Here is a 22,257-nt window from a genome sequence, read left to right on the forward strand (position 1 = left end):
GAAGAGCATAGGTTGCATGTGATTCTGGATTTCCTTCCAAGGATTTTTTTACATGTCCCACAGATATGCTGTGCTGACATCCTGTCTGTATCCTACTACACTCTGTATGCCACGGAAGAAAACTGATTTCCACTTTACCTTTCTCTTGCTGGTGCCAGTAATATGCAAGATGTATTTATACGAACCAAGTTTGCAGTATGTGGGTGGTGGTGTAGGGTGGGTGGTGGGTGTAGGGTGGGTGTGAGCCGGGCAGACTTGCCCACACTGCCACACTTCACAATAAGGGAACACGTATCAACATCTGGGGTCCCAGACTATTCAACATCTTACCAGAAGATATCAGAAACATGGCTGGAACAAGTGTAGAAGCCTTCAAGAGGACTCTGGACAAGTATCTTCACCAGGTGCCAGATCAACCAGGCTGTGACGGATATGTGGGGCAGCGGGCCTGCAGCAGCAACAGCCTGGTTGACCAGGCAAGCACCAGACAAGCCTGGCCCATGACCGGGCTCAGAGTAGACAAACTCTCGAAACTTATCAAAGGTATATCAAAGGGCTCTGTCATGGAAGTCGAAGCCGATTAAAAAACAAAACCGGTAATGCTGAGAATTCTTAAAAGAATGAACTCGACAATTTTCTACAGATGCCTGATCAGCCAGGCTTTGGTGGTAAGAAGATTGCATCCACCAAGAAATCCTGGCATCAGACCGGGTTACATAGTAAAATTTCTCAAAACCGGTCCCAGAAATGCAACAGGTAAGAGGTATAATCCTTCCGTATTTCCCCCTCGCAATTGTTCTGGATATGGAAACCTGTTTCTGCCCAGACATTTAAAACCCGCTTAACATGTGCGCTAACCCAGACAGTATAATTATAATTGCATAACCAAGAGCGACCTGCATTTTGTTCAGTTGCTGCTGACTTTTAAATTATTAAAGGACTTTTAAACATACATCATGCTAGTGAATATTTTCATATTTTCTGTTGCATTTGTATAATGGTTTTGTGATGCATCTTTACAATAGAGAATTCTTTGTGTTTGTGGGATTTCATTAGGTTAGGTTTAAGCTTGGTAAACCTTTAAACATAAGTGCTTTCTGCCTAGGGGTAGGGATATTTCCCCGTTCGCCTAAATTTGCTAACACAGCTAATGACAGCATAATATAGATTTAAATGGTGGAATGTAAATAATACTGAATAGTTTTACTTGTTTTGTGATTGATTTATGTACTGTAAGAGTGAATTAGATATGACCGTATCAAGTTGATAATGATAATGCAATTTGATAATGTTAGAAACGAAATATGTTTAAATCGCTGAATAACCAAACGATTTTAGTGTTTTGTAATCATTTTTTTTAATCATATATTTATTTAAAATTCCGATGGTTCTGTAATTAGTGGCAGCAAGGGCAATGTTAGTGTCATGTTTAGGTTATTAGTGGCAATAAGGGTAGTGTTCTCTTGTGTTAGTGTGAGGCAGTGGAACAACTTGGGGACGTTGTGGTACGCGGCGCCTCCATAGTTGCCACATTCTCACTCAGAGTAATACTCGACAGCTTGCTATTAAAAACAACTAACAGAATGTACAGTATCCGTGAAGTTATGACGATGCAGTGCAGTGTTACTTACCTTCTTGGTTTGGAATGAATCAGAAAGTGTTATAGTTTGTAAGTAGTATAAAGCTATAGGTGTTTGGCAAGAAGCCTAGACTAGGGTCGTCCTTGCCAGACATGAGTTCACAACCAGCTCTACTTCACTCAATCTCCACCTTCCCTGTATCATCATTGTGTGCCGTTATAGTTCCCCTCTCTTATTTTTAATAAATATTATTACCCTATATGTATTTTTAGCTCTGAATAAAATGTTTTATGTTGCTTTTACAACATTATCGTGCTATTTAATGTTTTCGCTGTCAACACTATTCAAACAATTTTGCTCTACAGTACTTGTTGCTACTGGGAACCAGTAGATAGCTTTATATAATTGCAGGTCTAGACACTTTGGTGATGTGCATCCAGCGGGTGTGTGGCTAGCCATCTGTCTTCATTAATGATCCTCGAGCACCTGTATTGCTGAGAGCGTATAACTTTACTCAGTGCTGAGAAAGCACGAATTTTTGCTTGCCTAGCAGACATGGAGTGATGTTTTTAAAACAGTATCACTGCAGTCGACTTACAGGCCTATGGAACAAGTGTTACTCATACTCACTATTCTTGACCATGGAACAAGTGTTACTCATACTCACTATTCTTGACCATGGAACAAGTGTTGCTCATACTTACTATTCTTGACCATGAAACAAGTGTTACTCATACTCACTATTCTTGACCATGAAACAAGTGATACTCATACTCACTATTCTTGGCCATGGAACAAGTGTTACTCATACTCACTATTCTTGACCATGAAACAAGTGTTACTCATACCTAACTATTCTTGACCATGGAACAAGTGTTACTCATACCTCACTATTCTTGACCATGAAACAAGTGTTACTCATACCTAACTATTCTTGACCATGAAACAAGTGTTACTCATACTCACTATTCTTGACCATGAAACAAGTGATACTCATACTCACTATTCTTGACCATGGAGCAAGTGTTACTCATACCTAACTATTCTTGACCATGAAACAAGTGTTACTCATACCTAACTATTCTTGACCATGGAGCAAGTGTTACTCATACCTCACTATTCTTGACCATGAAACAAGTGTTACTCATACCTAACTATTCTTGACCATGAAGCAAGTGTTACTCATACCTAACTATTCTTGACCATGGAGCAAGTGTTACTCATACCTAACTATTCTTGACCATGAAACAAGTGTTACTCATACCTAACTATTCTTGACCATGGAGCAAGTGTTACTCATACCTCACTATTCTTGACCATGAAACAAGTGTTACTCATACCTGACTTCTTGACCATGGAGCAAGTGTTACTCATACCTCACTATTCTTGACCATGAAACAAGTGTTACTCATACCTAACTATTCTTGACCATGAAACAAGTGTTACTCATACCTAACTATTCTTGACCATGAAACAAGTGTTACTCATACCTAACTATTCTTACTCTTGTTACCTGGTTACCTGGATGTTCTTCCGGGGATCAACGCCCCCGCGGCCCGGTCCATGACCAGGCCTCCCGATGGATCAGGGCCTGATCATCTAGGCTGTGTATCTAATCTATTTTTAAAGCTACCTAAAATATTTACTTCCGTGACGCTCCTTGGCAGTCTTCTACTCATCTTTACTGGACTGACTGTTTAAAGGCAGGATATATTCGTATCATATCAGCCACTTTTTAATTTTGGGCCGAAAAACGAATTCGGCGTGTATGTACTCACCAAATTGTGGTTGTAGGGGTCAAGTCACAGCTCCTGGCCCGGATGTGTGTACACGTGTACTTACGAACACAGCTCCTGGTGTGTGTCCTTGCGCGCGCCTATATGTACTCAGCTATAGGTAGTTGCAAGAGTCGAGTCCTAGCTCCGCCTCTCAACTTGCCGCATGCCCGATTCACTCCCTTCTAGGTATGTGGATCCTATCGTACTTCACGTGTTCTTGAAACTTCGTATAGAGCCTGCCTCCACTTCGTCGTCGAGATCATTCCACTTCCCTGAGACTGAAACAAAAATACTTCCTGACAACTACGGCTCATATGTGTTTTTTAACTTCCATCTGTGCTCCCGAGTACCTGTTCTCCGCTTCTCCAACAACTTGTCCGTATCTTCTGTCAAAGTTATATCCAGTGTGTGTGTGTGTGTGTGTGTGTGTGTGTGTGTGTGTGTGTGTGTGTAGGGAAGTGTGGAAACTATTATTTAGTAGATTATACTTTTCATATTTAAACATGCTGTTACGAAATTAAGCCTCTGCTTACTTTAAAGCACAAAGTTATGCTATAAAGTAAGCAGACCGAGTTTTTATTTTTTTTCATGATATAATTCCTAGTTGGTAAAGAGTTTATCACTGAAATAAAATCAGAATACATTTTTGGCAAATTTTGTTTCGTATTTTAAAAACTGTATTTTTTAATTAAACTACAAAACATAATTTTAAATATTACCCTTAAGTGAAAAAATGAAGACCTGTAGAATGTGCAAAAAAATCTTCACTGCTCGCATAGATTCAAACACCTAAATTACGGGAAACGTTTTAAATCCCTCGATCTGTACGCCTTGGAACGTAGGCGAGAGAAGAACATCACAAGCCACACTTGGAAAATTCTTGAATGATTAGTTCCAAATTTGCATACGGTGCAAAATACCCAGTAAAAGGCAGAACATTGAGTAAACTGAGTGAAAACTCGATAAATGTGAGAGTTAAGACTTTTTAATGCTCTCCCCTCATACATAAGAAAGAAGGAACACTGCAGCAGGTCTACTGGCCCACGCGAAGCAGGTCCAAGTCACCCACCGGCTCAAGCATAGTCAGGGCAGGTCACATCCACTTAAGGAAGGAGCACGGCATCAGATCCATCAGCACAAGCTAGTCAGGTCCAATTCACACTAAACCAACAGCCTGATTGATTAAGTCATCCACCAAGAAGCCTGGTCTGGGACCGGACCGCGGAGGCGTTGATCCCCTGGTACAGTCTTGAGGCAGGTAGTATTAAAGTTAATATTTTAGTTTTATCTGGCCGTTGAAGGGGAAGTTTCTGGCGAACGTATCACCATACTTATAGTTTCTTGTAAAATATAACAAGCAATTATTATATTTAGATTAATCAGTAATGTGCAGCTTGACAGGTTAGCAGGTGTCTCAGAAGCTTTCCTCGATGAAAAATAAATTGAACGAGGCATAATTGTATTTATTTCTGACTGAGGTATTGATACTGTTGTGGCATGGGGCGTGGGTAGTCGAGGCCAGGAACGTGACCTTTACATCCGGTGGCTTTCTCTCAAGACTTGTCCGGTGTTGCAGTATCCGCTATTTACAACTGGCTTCCGCACCCCTCCCTTTCCCCTCCACAGTTTCCCAGATTGCCCCTCCGTCCTCTTGTTAAATATTTCCTTTTACATGACGTAGTTTCATTCGTGGTAACATTTCTTAATCGGTAATGTTCCTAAGGGTATATTCATGCATTTTATGGATCTTGTGAGGGGGCCTACCTACCTGGAGGGTGTTCCGGGAGTCGGCGTCCCCGCGGCCCAGTCTATGACCAGTCTTCCTGGTGATCAAGGCCTGGTCAACTAGGTTGTTACCGTTGGCCGCTTGCAGCCCAATGTACGAACCACAGCCCGGCTGGTCAGGTACTGACTTTACGAAACCTATCCAGTTCCCTCTTAAAGACAGCCAGGGGTCTGTTGGTAATTTCCCTTATGTATGATGAGGCTGTTGAAGTCTTGGGCCCTTGTTACTTACTGTGTTTTCTCTTGGTGTACTCACGGCTCCCCTGCTTTTCATTGAAGGTATGTTGCACCGTCTGTCGAATCTTGTTTTCGTAGTGAGTGATTTCACTGTGCAAAATTGGGACCAGTTCCTCTAGGATTTTCCAGGTGTAAATTATGATATATTTTTCTCGCGTTCCAAGGATTACAGGCAATGGAACTTCAAACGTTCCCAGTAATTAAGGTGCTTGACTGAACTTATATGTGCAGTGAAGGCTCTCTATACATTCTCCAGATCTGCAATTTTTACCTATCTTGAAAGGAACTGTTAGTGTACAGCAGTATTCCAGCTTAGAGACAACAAGTGACCTAAAGATGATCGCTATCGGCTTGGCATCCCTTGTTTTGAACGTTCTCTCTCTCCGGGAGCAAAAAAATTCTCGGAACTCATCAAAGATGTAAAATAAAGGTATATACCCTATCATTTTCCTTGCAGTCATGATAATGACACTATTGTGATCCTTGAAGGTGAGATCCTCTGATTTTATCTGCCTGAAGGGTGTTCCGGGGGTCAACGCCCCTGAGGTCCAGCTTGAGACGATTTTTCCCGGTTGATCAGGCTCTTGTCAACCATGCTGTTACTGCCGGCCGCACGCAGTTCAACGTACTCACGTAATTGTGGTTGAAGAGGTCGAGTCATAGCTCCTGGCCCTGCCTTTTCACTGGTCGCTACTAGGTCCACTCTAACCATAGTCTAACTTGTAAGGTATTGATTTTTGGATATATGTCCGGTTCCCTCTTTAAGACAGCTAGGGGCCTATTGGTAATTCCCTGTATGTATGCTAGGAGGCTGTTGACAGTCTTGGGGTACCTGATGTCTATTCATTCTCAGTGAGGCTTGCACATTAGCTTTTCTCTTGTTTGGTTAGAATTTTTATACTTCATTCTAACTTTCATTTCCTCAAGTTTTCCATAACGAGTAACTGAAATTTGACCTTATTGAACATTATATTTTCTGTGGCCCGTTGGAAGACTTGGTTTATATCATGTATGACATGAAAATTCTAGTATCGTCTGCAAAGGAAAACATAATGGAAAGAAGACACTGGTGGAATTAAATTTCTTGATATTTGTAAAGGTTTAAAAACACCAGTTAATCTTACATAATCCGTAAGGATGAGATGATACCATTTTTTCCCGATACCGATGCCATCCAAATTAGCCATTGCCACCGATACCGATACTTGGCACACTCCTGTAGTCTGTTTCTTGTATCCTAATTACGGGTCGGTATGTTAGTCCCGTTCTCATAGCGTACTTGTATCCCATATAGTGCATAAGAACTGTAAGCCTTAGTGAGTGTTAATGATTTGCAGGAGTGGGCATGATTCTTTACCTGAGGCAGCGCAGGATATCCTGTAGTTGCCACCTGGCGGCGGACACAGCATCCTGTCTAGTGAGAATCCCAGTCAGAGCTCACCCAGCTTTCAAAATCTTCCACTTTCTTAACATTTTCTTTATTGTTTCTATGAAATTTTCCCAAATTTTAATAATTTTTATTGTTGGCATATTTCAGTTGTGTAATCCAGTTTATAACTTATGCTAAAAGATATTGATAGAAATATCCACCATAGACTTAGTCGTCATGCATTGTTAGTGTAAGCGTTACTAACGGTCCTGGATGTGTGTTTATCTGTGACGTATTCCGTAGCTAAGCTGCTAGTATTGTGGTTGTGCACATTTTAATTCATAAATTATTATTATACAAACTTGATAATTTTGTAACCAACAGTATCATACCTAACTTGTGTAGCATAATTGATATCACTGAGCCTAATTGATGTCACTGCTAGGAACCTTTGAAGAGTTTCGATAGTTTTCTACTTCGATAGCTTTTGTTATGGCCTGGCGCATCTACTGCTTTGCCTGATCAACCAGGCTGTTGCTGTTGGCGGCCCACTGGTCCACATATCCAATTCAACCTGGTTGATTTGGTGTATTTTACACTTTCCCCCATATCTTTCAGTCCAGTATGTTATGACTAACATGCAGAGTTGGGACTAGGCTCTTTAGTACTTTCTGCGTATTTATTATCGCTAACTTAATTATGCAACATAAATGATGTCGCTTATTCCGTGATGTACATTGGTATAATATTAACTATTACCCGAGTTCGCCGAGTATTAGTCTGTAAGTATAGCCACAGTACCATATAAAACAACTATTAAATGTAGGGTGGTGGATGGAATATGGAAAACAGCATTTAAATGTTGTGTTAATGAAATACTACCGATAAAGGTTGACAACGTTTTGTTAGGGGGTATATACAGTATACTTGTGATTTATCTGAACATATGGGAGGAAGCGCAAAATAAACCCAGTGAGGAGCTGGGGTGCGGTGGGCACAATAAGGGAACACGTATCAACATTCGTGGCCCCAGACTATTCAACATCTTACCAGATGTCAAAAAAAAAAAAAAGGCTGGAACAAGTGTAGAAGCGTTCAAGAGGAAACTGGACAAGTACCTTCACCAGGTGCCAGATCAACCGGGCTGTGATGGATATGTGGGGCAGCGGGCCTTCAGCAGCACCGACCTGGTTGACCAGGCAAGCACCAGACGAGCATAGCCAATGGCCGGGCTCGGAGAGTAGTGAGACTCGAAACTCATCAAAAGTAAAGGTATATTTCGAGGGCTTTTTACCTCAGCAACCCGGCCTATGGCTAAACTGCTTTGTTGACTACATGGTTCAACCGGCTGTTCATACTAGCGGCCCGCAGGCCCACATAGCTACCACAACCGGGCAGATTCGGTACTTGTATAACCACGAGTTCACTGTAATCTCAAAATTAAGCATTAATATAGCCTCCGTATTAATGCTAAAGTGAACTGCAACTTTAATGATCCGCGTGGGTTCCATACTTAACAGTGGTGGTCTTACTAAATATGTAGCAGGGAAAGAGGTAAGATAGTAAGAAACGTTGTGTGGGTGTGAGAGGGTGTTGAGTGTTGCAAGGCCGGAACCACATAGTGAGTGAATCACCTCCACTACAGCCCTCTCAGGTGTCCCACCCCTCACTATCTCGCCTCCTGCTTCCAGAGCAGCCTCCCTTACTTCACTCATCACCCCTCTGGTAAGTCCTTGACTGATTTGTTAGGCTTAAATCTTTATCGGCTTTGCGCGATTATCTGTTTGTAACGCGGGTCATGTAAGTCCAATTTATCTATACGATAACAATTCTCTTATCTCTAAAATGGGGATTCGACTTTATTTAGACTTGTATGATATTTTGGGTATATTTTACGATCGTTACTCTGTCAATTTCGCCCATTAATTATGGTTTGAATTGTGAAATATTAAATTGATTTGCAGTTGACAGTGTTTTGTTGCGCAAATGGTAAAAAAGTATCCAAACTTAACCCATCAGCTTGGTGCATTTTTTTTTCTTTTTACACATTCAGAAGTCATGTGAGAAGATTCAATTCTACAGTAAGCGTTGATTGGCTGAGATGTGCTACGCCTCTAAAAATTATGTGCTATTTTCGCTGATATCACTCAAAATAGCAATTTACACAAGAAATAATTATTCCGTGGTGTATATAAGTTGTATATATTGTAAAATGTAAACTAATACAAGAGTTCCTCTGAGTAGTAGTCATATTTTGGTGTGTATATCTTGTGTATCCTTTGTTGTACAAACCCTTGCACTGAACCCCTCCAGACTTTCTTCACAAGTCAGCACGCCTCCAGATGGACAAGGAAAACTAACTAACCTCCGAGTGAACCAGATAAACGATATATGTAAATTAAGGCAACAGGGAAATTACCTCTCTCCCAATCAGTATTGCTCACTTGACCCCAGAGAACCTCATTAAAGTCGAATCTTCGTTTTGAAGCTAAGTATGATGTCTTAAGTGTATTGATGCCATAGTCACCAGGCATTCTTCGCCAAATTATTGATGGCTTTGTTCACTCACCCACCCACTGGTGGTGCTGTTGTCAAGTGGAGCAATGACTCCTATATAGAAATTAGAGCACGCATCAATAAATGGGCTTCCACCCTTCAGACTGAACTGTTTGCTGTTTCTTGCACTTATATGTGCCCAAGTATCTTAAGATTAACACCTTAATCGCGATTCTCTATCATCTGTAAATGATCTTAGCTTCACGATTGTCAATTGTGACATGCATCGGAAGTCAGACAAGAATTGTACAACTGTACACATTTTGTGGATTCTTTGTCACTTTCCCCATCTTTTGCATGATAAAACTGATGAATTAGCAAAGGCGTATACCTTCATGGCATTCGCCTTACAACTTTACGTTGTCAGTAATTTGAGGGCAACAGTGCGAAAACTTCAGCTAAATTTAAATAACTTGGAACAGAGGAAGAATGACACCAGTCACTCGATCAATCATCATTCTGTCATGCACGAGGAGCCATGTCTATGGCTCATCCAACAAAATCAGTAGACTTTGATGTCACTTCTGCTTGACTTTAGTTGGCTAGAGGTACGTATTTTGGAAATTTACATCTACCGTTAATAATTCTTAAATAACTCAACCACAAATAGCTACTGTTTAATGTTTTGTGACAAATGATGACCGTAAACTTGCTACTATTGCACTGAATTCTAGGGATGGGACTATACCAATTTTTTGGGCCGATACCGATACTCAGTTTTAGGGCGAAACCGATACCATAAAAATTAGCCTATACTTACCGATACCAATATCAAAATTAGCTGATACTGATACCATAAAAATTAGCCAATACTCTGATACCGATATAAAAATTAGCCGATACTCGCTGCTCACCAACATGGACTGGCAAATATTTTGTTGCAGTATACTACCATCACTCGCTCGCAAACACCTAGTGCAGTCAGTCCAACATGTGTTATAAAGCTCTGTCTATTCTGTGTAAAGCTTCTTTTGATATTCACAAGATGTTTACTTCAGTTCAGGATAAAACAATGTAAATTGTGTAATTATCCATAAAACAAAAGTTCATATGTGTAGCTGTTTTGAATAAAAGTGGAATTCTTAACTAATGTGTCTTTTACATTATAAATATTAAGTGTTCGAGTAGTGTCTTGTGTAGAGCTTAGCGGCGGTGAATCAAGCCACTCTGGTTGACATGTCCACTTGTATGGTCTCCTGTATTAATATGCACTGCTTCTTTGCAATCATTTTCGTATCCAACTTTGATTATGGTCTAGTGTTGTAAAAAAAAAAAATTTTTACTGAGGTGTTTATTTTTTAAATTTGGCCATTCCCTTACTTTAGGTTGAGAGAGAGAGAGTGAGTGAGTGAAAATGAAAATGACTGAATTTAAAGGCTACAATTTTTACCAATTTAAATGTCAAGTCAAACCCCTACAAGAATATTGTAAACGAAGGTTACCTGGAGGTTATTCCGGGGATCAACGCCCCCGCGGCCCGGTCCATGACCAGGCCTCCCGATGGATCAGGGCCTGATCAACTAGGCTGTTACTGCTGGCCGCACGCAGTCCGACGTACGAGCCACAGCCCGGCTGATCCGGCACTGACTTTAGGTATCTGTCCAGCTCTCTCTTGAAGGCAGCCAGGGGTTTATTGGCAATTCCCCTAATGCTTGATGGGAGGCTGTTGAACAGTTTTGGGCCCCGGACACTTATGGTGTTTTCTCTTAGTGTACCAATGGCGCCCCTACTTTTTATTGGCGGCATTTTGCATCGCCTGCCCAGTCTTTTACTTTCGTAGGGAGTGATTTCTGTGTGCAGATTTGGGACCATTCCTTCCAAGATTTTCCAAGTGTAGATTATGATATATCTATCCCTCCTGCGTTCCAACGAGTACAAGTCAAGTGCTTCCAAGCGTTCCCAGTAGTTAAGGTGCTTGACAGAACTTATACGTGCAGTAAAGGATCTCTGTACACTCTCTAGATCTGCGATTTCACCTGCTTTGTATGGAGATGTTAATGTACAGCAGTATTCCAGCCTCGAGAGAACAAGTGATTTGAAAAGGATCATCATGGGCTTGGCATCTCTCATTTTGAAAGTTCTCATTATCCATCCTATCATTTTCTTTGCACATGCGATCGTGGCACTGTTGTGATCCTTGAAAGTGAGATCCTCAGACATTACTACTCCCAGGTCCCTTGCTCAATCTGTTGACTTATTCGTGAAGATAGTTTGTTTTTTCTATATACAAAATTAATTACATCACCTTATTAATTTTTTTTTTAATTTCGTGATATGTTGATATGAAAATGTACTAATTCACAACTTGTCAAGTTATTTGAGACTGACAGGGGAGAATATGCATATTGCTCCTAAACAAATAGCTTAATTAACTGATCAAATATAATATGGATGGGTTGACATTTATTATTTATCATTTCATAATTATTGGTTTTAGGTTATGAACACTGAAGTGTTCTGAACTGAAGTGTTCAGGTTATGAACACTGAAATGTTCATAACCTGAAATTACACTTGCATTGTTATTTTCTTACTTTTATGTATTTGCATGCAAGTTCACACATTACTAAGCATTATTTTTTTCAGGGCTATCAAGGCATTTCAACAAGTATTGTACATCGAACCTGGTTTCAGTCGAGCCAATGAAGTTCATCTCCGCTTGGGGTTAATGTTTAAAGTCCAAAGTGACTATGAATCATCACTGAAACACTTCCAATCAGCATTAATTGATGCTGGTCCAGCATCATTTTCTAAACTTGAAAGTAAGTTGATAAAAGAATTATTCAGCTTGTCATATTCTTTGTTGTTTACCAGAGAGCCACGTGGTGTATTATAATCACCATTTTGGGTATTAGCAAAAAAAAAAAAACCATAAATAAATAGGTCACTACATTCCAGGTTTGCCAGTTAAGCACAGAAGGTGAAAGTGATACAGCATTCAGAAGTAAAAAGGCCTAGAGGGAGGCCATTATATTGTATACAAAAGTTAAATTTTGAGTTCCAACCCCCCCCCCCCCTTATCTCTCTCTCTCTCTCTCTCTCTCAGGGTTTGACAAGGTTAGGTTAAGGATCCCTAGCTTTATTGACAAGCTATTTACAAGTTAAGGATTCCAAAATTTATTGACAAGCTAAGAGTTGTTACCTACATGATCTTATTTGAAAGCATTTTTATTGTTATGAAACATACATGTATGGAACAGGATGAAGTTGGAGCCATCTGTGGGCCAGCATTTTCATTTGATCAACTGACTTTATCTCATTTACATCATAATGCTGTAGGAATGTGTTCCAGACTCGAGTCATCCTTGGGATAAATAATCTCAGATGAAGTGATGTTCTGGAGAAGGGTACAACCAGAATGAAGTTGCTGCTTTCTGCCCATCTTGTGGTATAGAAGCTTGCTTCTTGCTGTCCTCGAAGTGGAGCCAAGTGTGGTGCTTTGACAATCTTGGCCTTGTATATAACAGTAAGGCCACTCACATCCCTCCTGTGTTGAAGGCTCCGCTGAAATGACAGATCTATCCAGGATGGGTCCAAGCGAGAGAGATGAGACGTCTTGCTCTGTTCTCTACTCTATCAAGCAGTTGCAGATGAGAGGGGGGGGGGGCAGGCAAACCAAGAAAGTGGAGCATACTCAAGGTGTGAGCGTACTTGCCACCCCTACTGTCAAGCAGATGCGAGATATGTCGAAGTGCTGTAATCTCTCTCTCTCTCTTTACACAGGGTTTGACAAGGTTAGGTTAAGCATGGGCCAGTAGGCCTGCTGCAGTGTTCCTTCTTTCTTATGTTTTTATATTCTTAAGGATTCCTAGCTTTATTGACAAGCTATTTACAGGTTAAGGATTCCTAACTTTAATGACAAGCTAAGAGCTGTTACCTACATCAGCTCATTTGAAAGCATTTTTATTGTTATGAAACATAAAGGTAGGAAACGGGATGAAGTTGGAGCCATCTGTGGGCCAGCATTTTCATTTGATCAACTGACTTTATCTTGTTGACATCATAATGATGTACGAATGTGTTCCAGACTTGAGTTATCCTGGGGATAAATGATCTCAGATGAAATAATGTTCTGGAGAAGGGTACAGCCAGAGTGAAGTTGCTGCTTTCTGCCCGTCTTGTGGTATAGAAGTTTACTTCTTGCTGTCCCCCCCCCCCTCGCTCCCTTTATTTCCCTCTATTCTTCCTTTTGACTTATGTCTCCCCTCACCCATTTTCTTCTAACTTTCCTTTCCCTTACCTCTCCCTCATTCCCTCCCTTTCCACTAGCCAATATTCAAAATATGTTTATATGATATCATGCAGTTTCCTAAGATACATATTATATTTATGTACAGAATAAATAAACACAATTTCATTCTCACACTTATTTTCTTTTACAGTTCAATTCCATGTTGCTCACTTGTATGAGCTTCAAAACAAGCACAGAGCTGCTCGAGAAGCATATGAAAACCTGCTAAAAGAGCCAGATCTTCCCAACCACCTCCGTGCAGACATCCAGCGCCAACTAGGATGGATGTACCATACTGTTGAAAGTTTGGGAGAGAAATCATACAGGGAACTCACTGCCGTACAATATCTGCAAAAGTCTATTGAAGCTGACCCTAAGAGTGGACAAAGTTTGTACCTACTTGGTCGCTGCTACTCTGCCCTTGGAAAAGTACATGATGCATTTATAGCATACAGAAACTCTGTTGACAAGTGTGAGGGCAATGCTGATACTTGGTGTTCTATAGGGTAAGTTTACATTTATGCATTTGTTTAATATTTATTTTTTTTTTTAGATTAATTTTAATTGATATTTTTGACCCATTACCTGTGTGCATAAAAACAAAAGAATGCAGAACTGCAGTAGGCATACTCTTCCATGCAAGAGAGGATCTACACTTTTAACCAATTTGTGTATCCGTCCGACCTCTTTTTAAAACTACCCGTATTATCTGATTCAGTGACATTAGTAACATTGCAAGTTGGCTCCAGAAAAGGGAGGTCTCCATTCTTATTCTTGATCTGTTATTGTCTTTTATGTTTCAACTCCATTTACTACTTTCACCTGCTAAAACTGCTTATTTTCTACTTTTTATGTGCCATTATATTGAGGGTTTACTGTACAGTAGGACAGCGGTATGCGCGGGTCAGGTTTCCACGGTTTCAGTTATTCACTGTTTACTGTGGCCTGAAAATAGCCCTTAATTTTGCTTAATAATAGCACCAAATTGCAAAAATAGCAATGATAGCAGTTCTTCAAAGCCTAAGCGAAGCCCTGAAGTGTTTCCCATCAGTAAAAAACTGCTAGTTCTCCACTTATTGTGCGTAATTTATCGATTAAACTTTATCATAGGTATGTATGTAAACAAAAAACCACTTACATGTATATATATATTAGGTTCACTACTATCCGTGGTTTCGGGTATCCATGGTAAGTCTTGGAATGTATTCCCTGTGGATACAGGGGTCCTACTGTATATAGAAGGGACAAATTCCATCTGTCCACCTTTATGACTAAATAGAAACCTGGCTGACCAGTTTCAGGGAGACCAATTAGTTGGACTTTAAAGTCCTGGAGGTGGAATTGTTGCAGTTCAAGTCATATAAATTATGATTCTGTGTACTTTGGGGGAGAGGGCTGTTGAATAATGGTGATTTTTTTTTTTTGTCACCCTACCCTGGTGAGAGATGACCAGTGTATTGAAAGAAAGGGAAGAAAAATAAAATTTGCAAAATGAATCAGTATCATTAAATTGCAATGTTTTTCTGATTAACCTCACCATTGTTTGATATGTAATGTAGTAGGAAACTATAAAGGTTAAATTGCCCCATCAATGATGCTTGGCCAGTAGAATATGGAATGTGTAGTATTGACATTTTCCAAATATTTGGATCTGTAGTATTTATTTCTGTATTTATCTTTTCAGAGTGTTATACCAGCAACAAAATCAGCCTATTGATGCTCTACAAGCTTACATTTGTGCAGTACAATATGACAAAGGTCACACAGCAGCTTGGACTAATCTAGGCATACTGTATGAAACTTGCAATCAGCCACGGGATGCTCTAGCCTGTTATATGAATGCAACACGTGGTAGCAATAAACCTGTGAACCCCAACCTTGCGCCACGCATAAAATTTCTCCAACAGCAACTTGCAAATGCTCCCATGCCGAGTGCAGTAAACAAGCCTCGGCAACTGCTGAGCATTGAGGAGGCTTGGAACCTACCTGTTACAACAGACATGTCCAATAGGCAACAGGGCCAAAGCCAGGGGCAGCAGGTGTCTGGTCAGCAAAGATCAATAGCAGCTGGGGCCAGTAATTTCCAAAAGTATGGCCAGCAATTTGGCCCTGCAGGCTCAGCAGGGCCACCACCACCTTACCCAGCATCTGGTAATGATGCCAAGCGGTTTAAGCCTGATTTGGCTGGAGATCAGCAACGACCACACTTCTACCTCAATCAGCAACAGATGCAAGTATTGCATTATCAGCAGCAGAATCAAGCCAATTTAACACCACAGCAGCAGCAGCAACTACAACAGCTGCAACAGAATTACCGTCTCATGCAGCAGCATCAGATGAAAATGCATCAGCAACAGCAAATGCAGCAGCAGACGGTTGTGCAGGGCCCGCAGGTATCGCCAAGCCTTGGTCAACCTCCCAGTTTTGTTCAAGGTGGGCAGATGGCTCGTCCTGGGCAGCCTGCTGGTGTTCCAAACTATACACAACCAGCAACAAATGGGGTAAACAGAGGATTTGTAACCCAGAGACCTCAGACACCCACTACCAATTATAATCAACCTAATCAAGCATATTCTCAACCTTCCTCAACTGGTGGATACATTACCCAAAATCAATCATATACCAATGGGGGAGTACCAACAACTTCTGCTAGTTATGGTTTTAATAATGGCTACAATAACAGTAACCTGAATGAGGCATTACCCAAAGACCTAAGTGGTATTACACCAGAAACAACAGTCAGTGACCAAGAACTCCAGGAGCTTAAGGAACTCATTAGTCAAAAGGAGTTCACAACATCACTTGCAGAAGATTTATTGAATCGTTTAGCTCAAGGGGAAGATGTAATCGATGAATTAGCAAAGGCCGGTGATGTTGGTCCAGAAGTAGCCCTGCCCAATACCCAATTCTCTACCACCACCACTTCTCCATCCACAACATCTGCACCAACTTCTGCATCCACTTCTACCACATTACAGTCGGGCATCACATACATCAAACAAGAACTTCCTGATACTAAAGTATCACATCAGAATATTTCACCCGAAACAAAACCTCGTTTAACTAACATGAGGCTTTGTGAAATTAAAGTTGAGCCTACAGCTGAACCTGTGTTCTCAATCAACATGAGTAGTGCAGATATTATGAGTGGATGCAAGGGTCGAGGAGCTAGTGTCCGTAATACGAGTATGGTTTCAGACAAGCAGCTACCTCCAGCATTGCCAGAGCCCCCTAAAGTAAAACTGAACAAGGAGCAGCTTTTACCGAATACACCTTCAGTACTTTTAGACAACAAAAAACTAGCCTTCTCACCACAGTTGCAAGAGTTTTGTCTTCAGCATCCAATAGCTGTTGTGCGAGGCTTGGCATCTGCACTTAAATTAGATTTGGGGCTCTTTTCTACAAAAACTTTAGTTGAAGTAAATCCAGAACATTCAGTTGAGGTACGAACTCAGTTGAAGCAAGATGCAGATGAGAATATCGATTCTGCAACTGAAGCTAAAATATGGCCCTGTGCCAGTCACCGTTCTCACACCACAGTTGCAAAATATGCCCAGTATCAAGCATCTAGTTTTCAAGAGAGCCTCAAAGAAGAACAAGACAGAATTGCAGCAGGTGCACCAAAGACTGATGACAGTAAAAAGAAAAAAGTGCAAAAAATGATAAAGTTTGGCACGAATGTTGACTTGTCCGATGAAAAGAAGTGGCGTGCACAGCTACAGGAACTAATGAAGCTGCCAGCATTTGCAAGAGTAGTTTCTGCGGGAAACATGCTCTCTCATGTTGGGCATTCCATCCTGGGCATGAATACCGTGCAACTTTACATGAAGGTAAATAATGTGTGTGTGTGTGTATTTTTTTTTTCAACATGTCGACCGCATCTCACCGAGGCAGGGTGACCCAAAAAGAAAGAAAAAAACTTTCATGATCATTCAACACTTTCACCATCACTCATACATAATCACTATCTTAGCAGAGGCATTCAGATACTGCCAATATCCTAAACCCCTCCTTTAAAGTTCAGGCATTGTGGTTCCCATTTTCAGGACTCGGGTCCAGCCTGCCGGTTTCCCTGAATCCCTTCATAAACTTTACTCTGCTTACACTCCAACAGCACATTAAGTCCTAAAAAGCATTTGTCTCCATTTGCTCCTATCTAACATGCTCATGCATGCTTGTTGGAAGTCCACAAAACGTCCTTTACCCCCTCCAACCTTTGCTAGGCCAACCTCTACCCCGCCTTCCCTCCACTACAGATACATACACTCTCTAAGTCGTTCTACTTTGTTCCATCCTCTCTACATGTCCGAACCACCTCAACACCCCCTCCTCGGCCCTCTGCATAATAGTTTTGGTAATTCCGCACCTCCTAATTTCCAAACCACGAATTCTCTGCATTATATTCACACCACACATTGCCCTCAGACATGATATCTCCACTGCCTCCAGCCTTCTCCTTGTTCCAACATTCACTACCCATATAAGAGCGTTGGTATAACTGTATTCTCATACAGTCCCCTCTTTGCTTCCATGGAGAAAGTTCTTTGTCTCCACAGACTTCTCAGTGTGCCACTCACCTTTCTCCCCTCAACAGTTCTTTGATTCACCTCATCTTTCATAGACCCATCTGCTGACACGTCCACTCCTAAATATCTGAATACATTCACCTCCTCCATACTCTCACTCCAACCTGATACCCAATCTTTCATTACCTAATTATTTTTGTTATCCTCATCATCTTGCTCTTTCCTATATTTACTTTCATTTTCTTCTTTTACATACCCTACCAAACTCATCCACCAACCTCTGCAACTCTCTTCAGAATCTTCCAAAATCACAGTGTCATCAGCAAAGAGCAAGTGTGACAACTCCCACTTTGTGTTAGATTCTTTATCTTTTAACCCCAAACCTCTTGCCAACACCTGACCATTCACTTCTCTTAAAACCCCATCTATAAATATATTGAACAACCATGGTGACATCACACATCTATGTCTAAGGTCTGCTTTTGCATGGAAATAATCTCCCCCTCTCCTAAATACTCTTAACCTGAACCTCACTATCCTCATAAAAACATTTCACTGCTTTCAGTAACCTACCTCCTATTCCATACATTTGCAGAATCTGCCACATTGCTATCCTATCCACCCTGTCATATATATATAGTATATATATATATATATATATATATATATATATATATATATATATATATATATATATATATATATATATATATATATATATATATATATTATATATATATATATATATATATTATATATATATATATATATATATATATATATATATATATATATATATATATATATATATATATTTATATATATATATATTTATATATAAGGCCTTAGACAAGGATGTGTGATGTCACCGTGGTTGTTTAATATATTTATAGATGGGGTTGTAAGAGAAGTAAATGCGAGGGTATTGGCAAGAGGCGTGGAGTTAAAAGATAAAGAATCACACACAAAGTGGGAGTTGTCACAGCTGCTCTTTGCTGATGACACTGTGCTCTTGGGAGATTCTGAAGAGAAGTTGCAGAGATTGGTGGATGAATTTGGTAGGGTGTGCAAAAGAAGAAAATTAAAGGTGAATACAGGAAAGAGTAAGGTTATGAAGATAACAAAAAGATTAGGTGATGAAAGATTGGATATCAGATTGGAGGGAGAGAGTATGGAGGAGGTGAACGTATTCAGATATTTGGGAGTGGACGTTTCAGCGGATGGGTCTATGAAAGATGAGGTGAATCATAGAATTGATGAGGGAAAAAGAGTGAGTGGTGCACTTAGGAGTCTGTGGAGACAAAGAACTTTGTCCTTGGAGGCAAAGAGGGGAATGTATGAGAGTATAGTTTTACCAACGCTCTTATATGGGTGTGAAGCGTGGGTGATGAATGTTGCAGTGAGGAGAAGGCTGGAGGCAGTGGAGATGTCATGTCTGAGGGCAATGTGTGGTGTGAATATAATGCAGAGAATTCGTAGTTTGGAAGTTAGGAGGAGGTGCGGGATTACCAAAACTGTTGTCCAGAGGGCTGAGGAAGGGTTGTTGAGGTGGTTCGGACATGTAGAGAGAATGGAGCGAAACAGAATGACTTCAAGAGTGTATCAGTCTGTAGTGGAAGGAAGGCGGGGTAGGGGTCGGCCTAGGAAAGGTTGGAGGGAGGGGGTAAAGGAGGTTTTGTGTGCGAGGGGCTTGGACTTCCAGCAGGCATGCGTGAGCGTGTTTGATAGGAGTGAATGGAGACAAATGGTTTTTAATACTTGACGTGCTGTTGGAGTGTGAGCAAGGTAACATTTATGAAGGGATTCAGGGAAACCGGCAGGCCGGACTTGAGTCCTGGAGATGGGAAGTACAGTGCCTGCACTCTGAAGGAGGGGTGTTAATGTTGCAGTTTAAAAACTGTAGTGTAAAGCACCCTTCTGGCAAGACAGTGATGGAGTGAATGATGGTGAAAGTTTTTCTTTTTCGGGCCACCCTGCCTTGGTGGGAATCGGCCAGTGTGATAATAAAAAAAAAATAAAATTTATATATATTCTCCATGGGGAAGTGGAACAGAATTCTTCCTCCCTAAGCCATGCGTGTTGTAAGAGGCGACTAAAATGCCGGGAGCAAGGGGCTAGTAACCTCTTCTTCTGTATATATTACTAAATGTAAAAGGAGAAACTTTCGTTTTTCCTTTTGGGCCACCCCGCCTCGGTGGGATACGGCCGGTGTGTTGAAAGAAAGAAATATATATATATTCTCCATGGGGAAGTGGAACAGAATTCTTCCTCCCTAAGCCATGCGTGTTGTAAGAGGCGACTAAAATGCCGGAAGCAAAGGGCTAGTAACCTCTTCTTCTGTGTATATTACTAAATGTAAAAGGAGAAATTTTCATTTTTCCTTTTGGGCCACCCCGCCTCGGTGGGATACGACCAGTGTGTTGAAAGAAAGAAAGATATATATATATTTGGGATATTGGCAGTTTGGAGGGATATGTTGTGTATCTTTATATGTATATGCTTCTAAACTGTTGTATTCTGAGCACCTCTGCAAAAACAGTGATAATATGTGAGTGTGGTGAAAGTGTTGAATGATGATGAAAGTATTTTCTTTTTGGGGATTTTCTTTCTTTTTTGTGTCACCCTGAGTCGGTGGGAGACGGCTGACTTGTTGAAAAAAAAAAAAATATGGAAGTGGAACAGAATTCTTCCTCCGTAAGCCATGCGTGTTGTAAGAGGCGACTTAAATGTCGGGAGCAAGGGGCTAGTAACCCCTTCTCCCGTATAAATTACTAAATTTAAGAGAAACTTTCGTTTTTCTTTTTTGGCCACCCTGCCTTGGTGGGATACGGCCGGTGTGTTGAAAGAAAGAATATATATACAGGAGGGCCCCGCTTTATGGCGTTCCGCTTTACGGCGTTCCGCTAATACGGACATTTCAAATTATGACCAAAACTCACTATACGGCTCCCCCCACCTGACTTTCTAATACGGTCACCGTGCCCCACCCTGTTTGTTTACATTCTCCATGAGCTCAGTAAGCACTAAGTCTCTCCATTTTGTCTGGAAACTCCAAAATTTCAAATGTTTTTAAAAGTTATTTCATATTTTATATATACTCTGATAATTATACTTATGTATACCTGTACCTAAATAAACTTACATACATCAAGTCATTTAAATGTCGTATATTACGTTAATATACACATTTTCATTAATCCATCCATGATATTTTTTTCAAAATTATATAATAAACACGATGCATAACATATAAATAAGATAAATACACCCCACAGTAGAATAAATAAACATAAATGTGAGATGTGAGCAGACGACTTCCACAAGTGACGCCATAATAACAATACTCACCGAGTCTCATTAAATGTCGTATATTACGGTAATATACACATTTTCATTAATCCATCCATGATATTTTTTTCAAAATTATATAATAAACACGATGCATAACATATAAATAAGATAAATACACCCCACAGTAGAATAAATAAACATAAATGTGAGATGTGAGCAGACGACTTCCACAAGTGACGCCATAATAACAATAGTCACCGAGTCTCATTAAATGTCGTATATTACGGTAATATACACATTTTCATTAATCCATCCATGATATTTTTTTCAAAATTATATAATAAACACGATGCATAACATATAAATAAGATAAATACACCCCACAGTAGAATAAATAAACATAAATGTGAGCTGTGGTAGCAGACGACTTCCACAAGTGGTGATAATAACAATAGTCACCGAGTCTCATTAAATGTCGTATATTACGGTAATATACACATTTTCATTAATCCAGCCATGATATTTTTTTCAAAATTATATAATAAACACGATACATAACATAAAAAGATGATAAATACACCCCACAATAGAATAAATAAACATAAATATAAGATGTGGGAGCCTGGTTTGTTTACTCTGTGCCTGGCCTGTCACCTCTCATGTACTCATTCTTTCTCTCTCTCATTTATTCGTTTTATCTCATTTACTTACTCCTGACCCTACATTAAGACTACAAATATTTTAAGGTAAGTAATGAGTGAACTGTATATACATTTTATCGCTCTGGGATGCTTAAATATCATAGAATAGTATGTGTGGGTGGGGTGGCCTGGTGAGGTAGCCTGGCTATTACAATAGATACCACACTTGATTTCTTACAATAAATACTACTTGTCTCACCCTAG

The 22,257-nt window shown here is 40.3% G+C and overlaps 1 protein-coding gene across 3 annotated transcripts in view; it reads left to right on the forward strand.

Annotated features, from left to right (window-relative positions):
• Utx (Utx histone demethylase) overlaps positions 1–22,257 on the forward strand; it is an 806,852-nt gene that overhangs the window by 758,047 nt on the left and 26,548 nt on the right. For all 3 annotated transcript variants that reach the window (XM_053790164.2, XM_053790163.2, XM_053790166.2), the window contains 3 exons: positions 11,891–12,066; positions 13,687–14,041; positions 15,220–17,365. In XM_053790164.2, coding sequence (XP_053646139.1) covers positions 11,891–12,066; positions 13,687–14,041; positions 15,220–17,365 — 2,677 coding nt within the window. The remainder of the gene's footprint in view (positions 1–11,890; positions 12,067–13,686; positions 14,042–15,219; positions 17,366–22,257) is intronic.

The sequence above is a fragment of the Cherax quadricarinatus genome, chromosome 58 (assembly GCF_038502225.1).
Source record: "Cherax quadricarinatus isolate ZL_2023a chromosome 58, ASM3850222v1, whole genome shotgun sequence".
In the NCBI taxonomy this organism is placed as follows: domain Eukaryota; kingdom Metazoa; phylum Arthropoda; class Malacostraca; order Decapoda; family Parastacidae; genus Cherax; species Cherax quadricarinatus.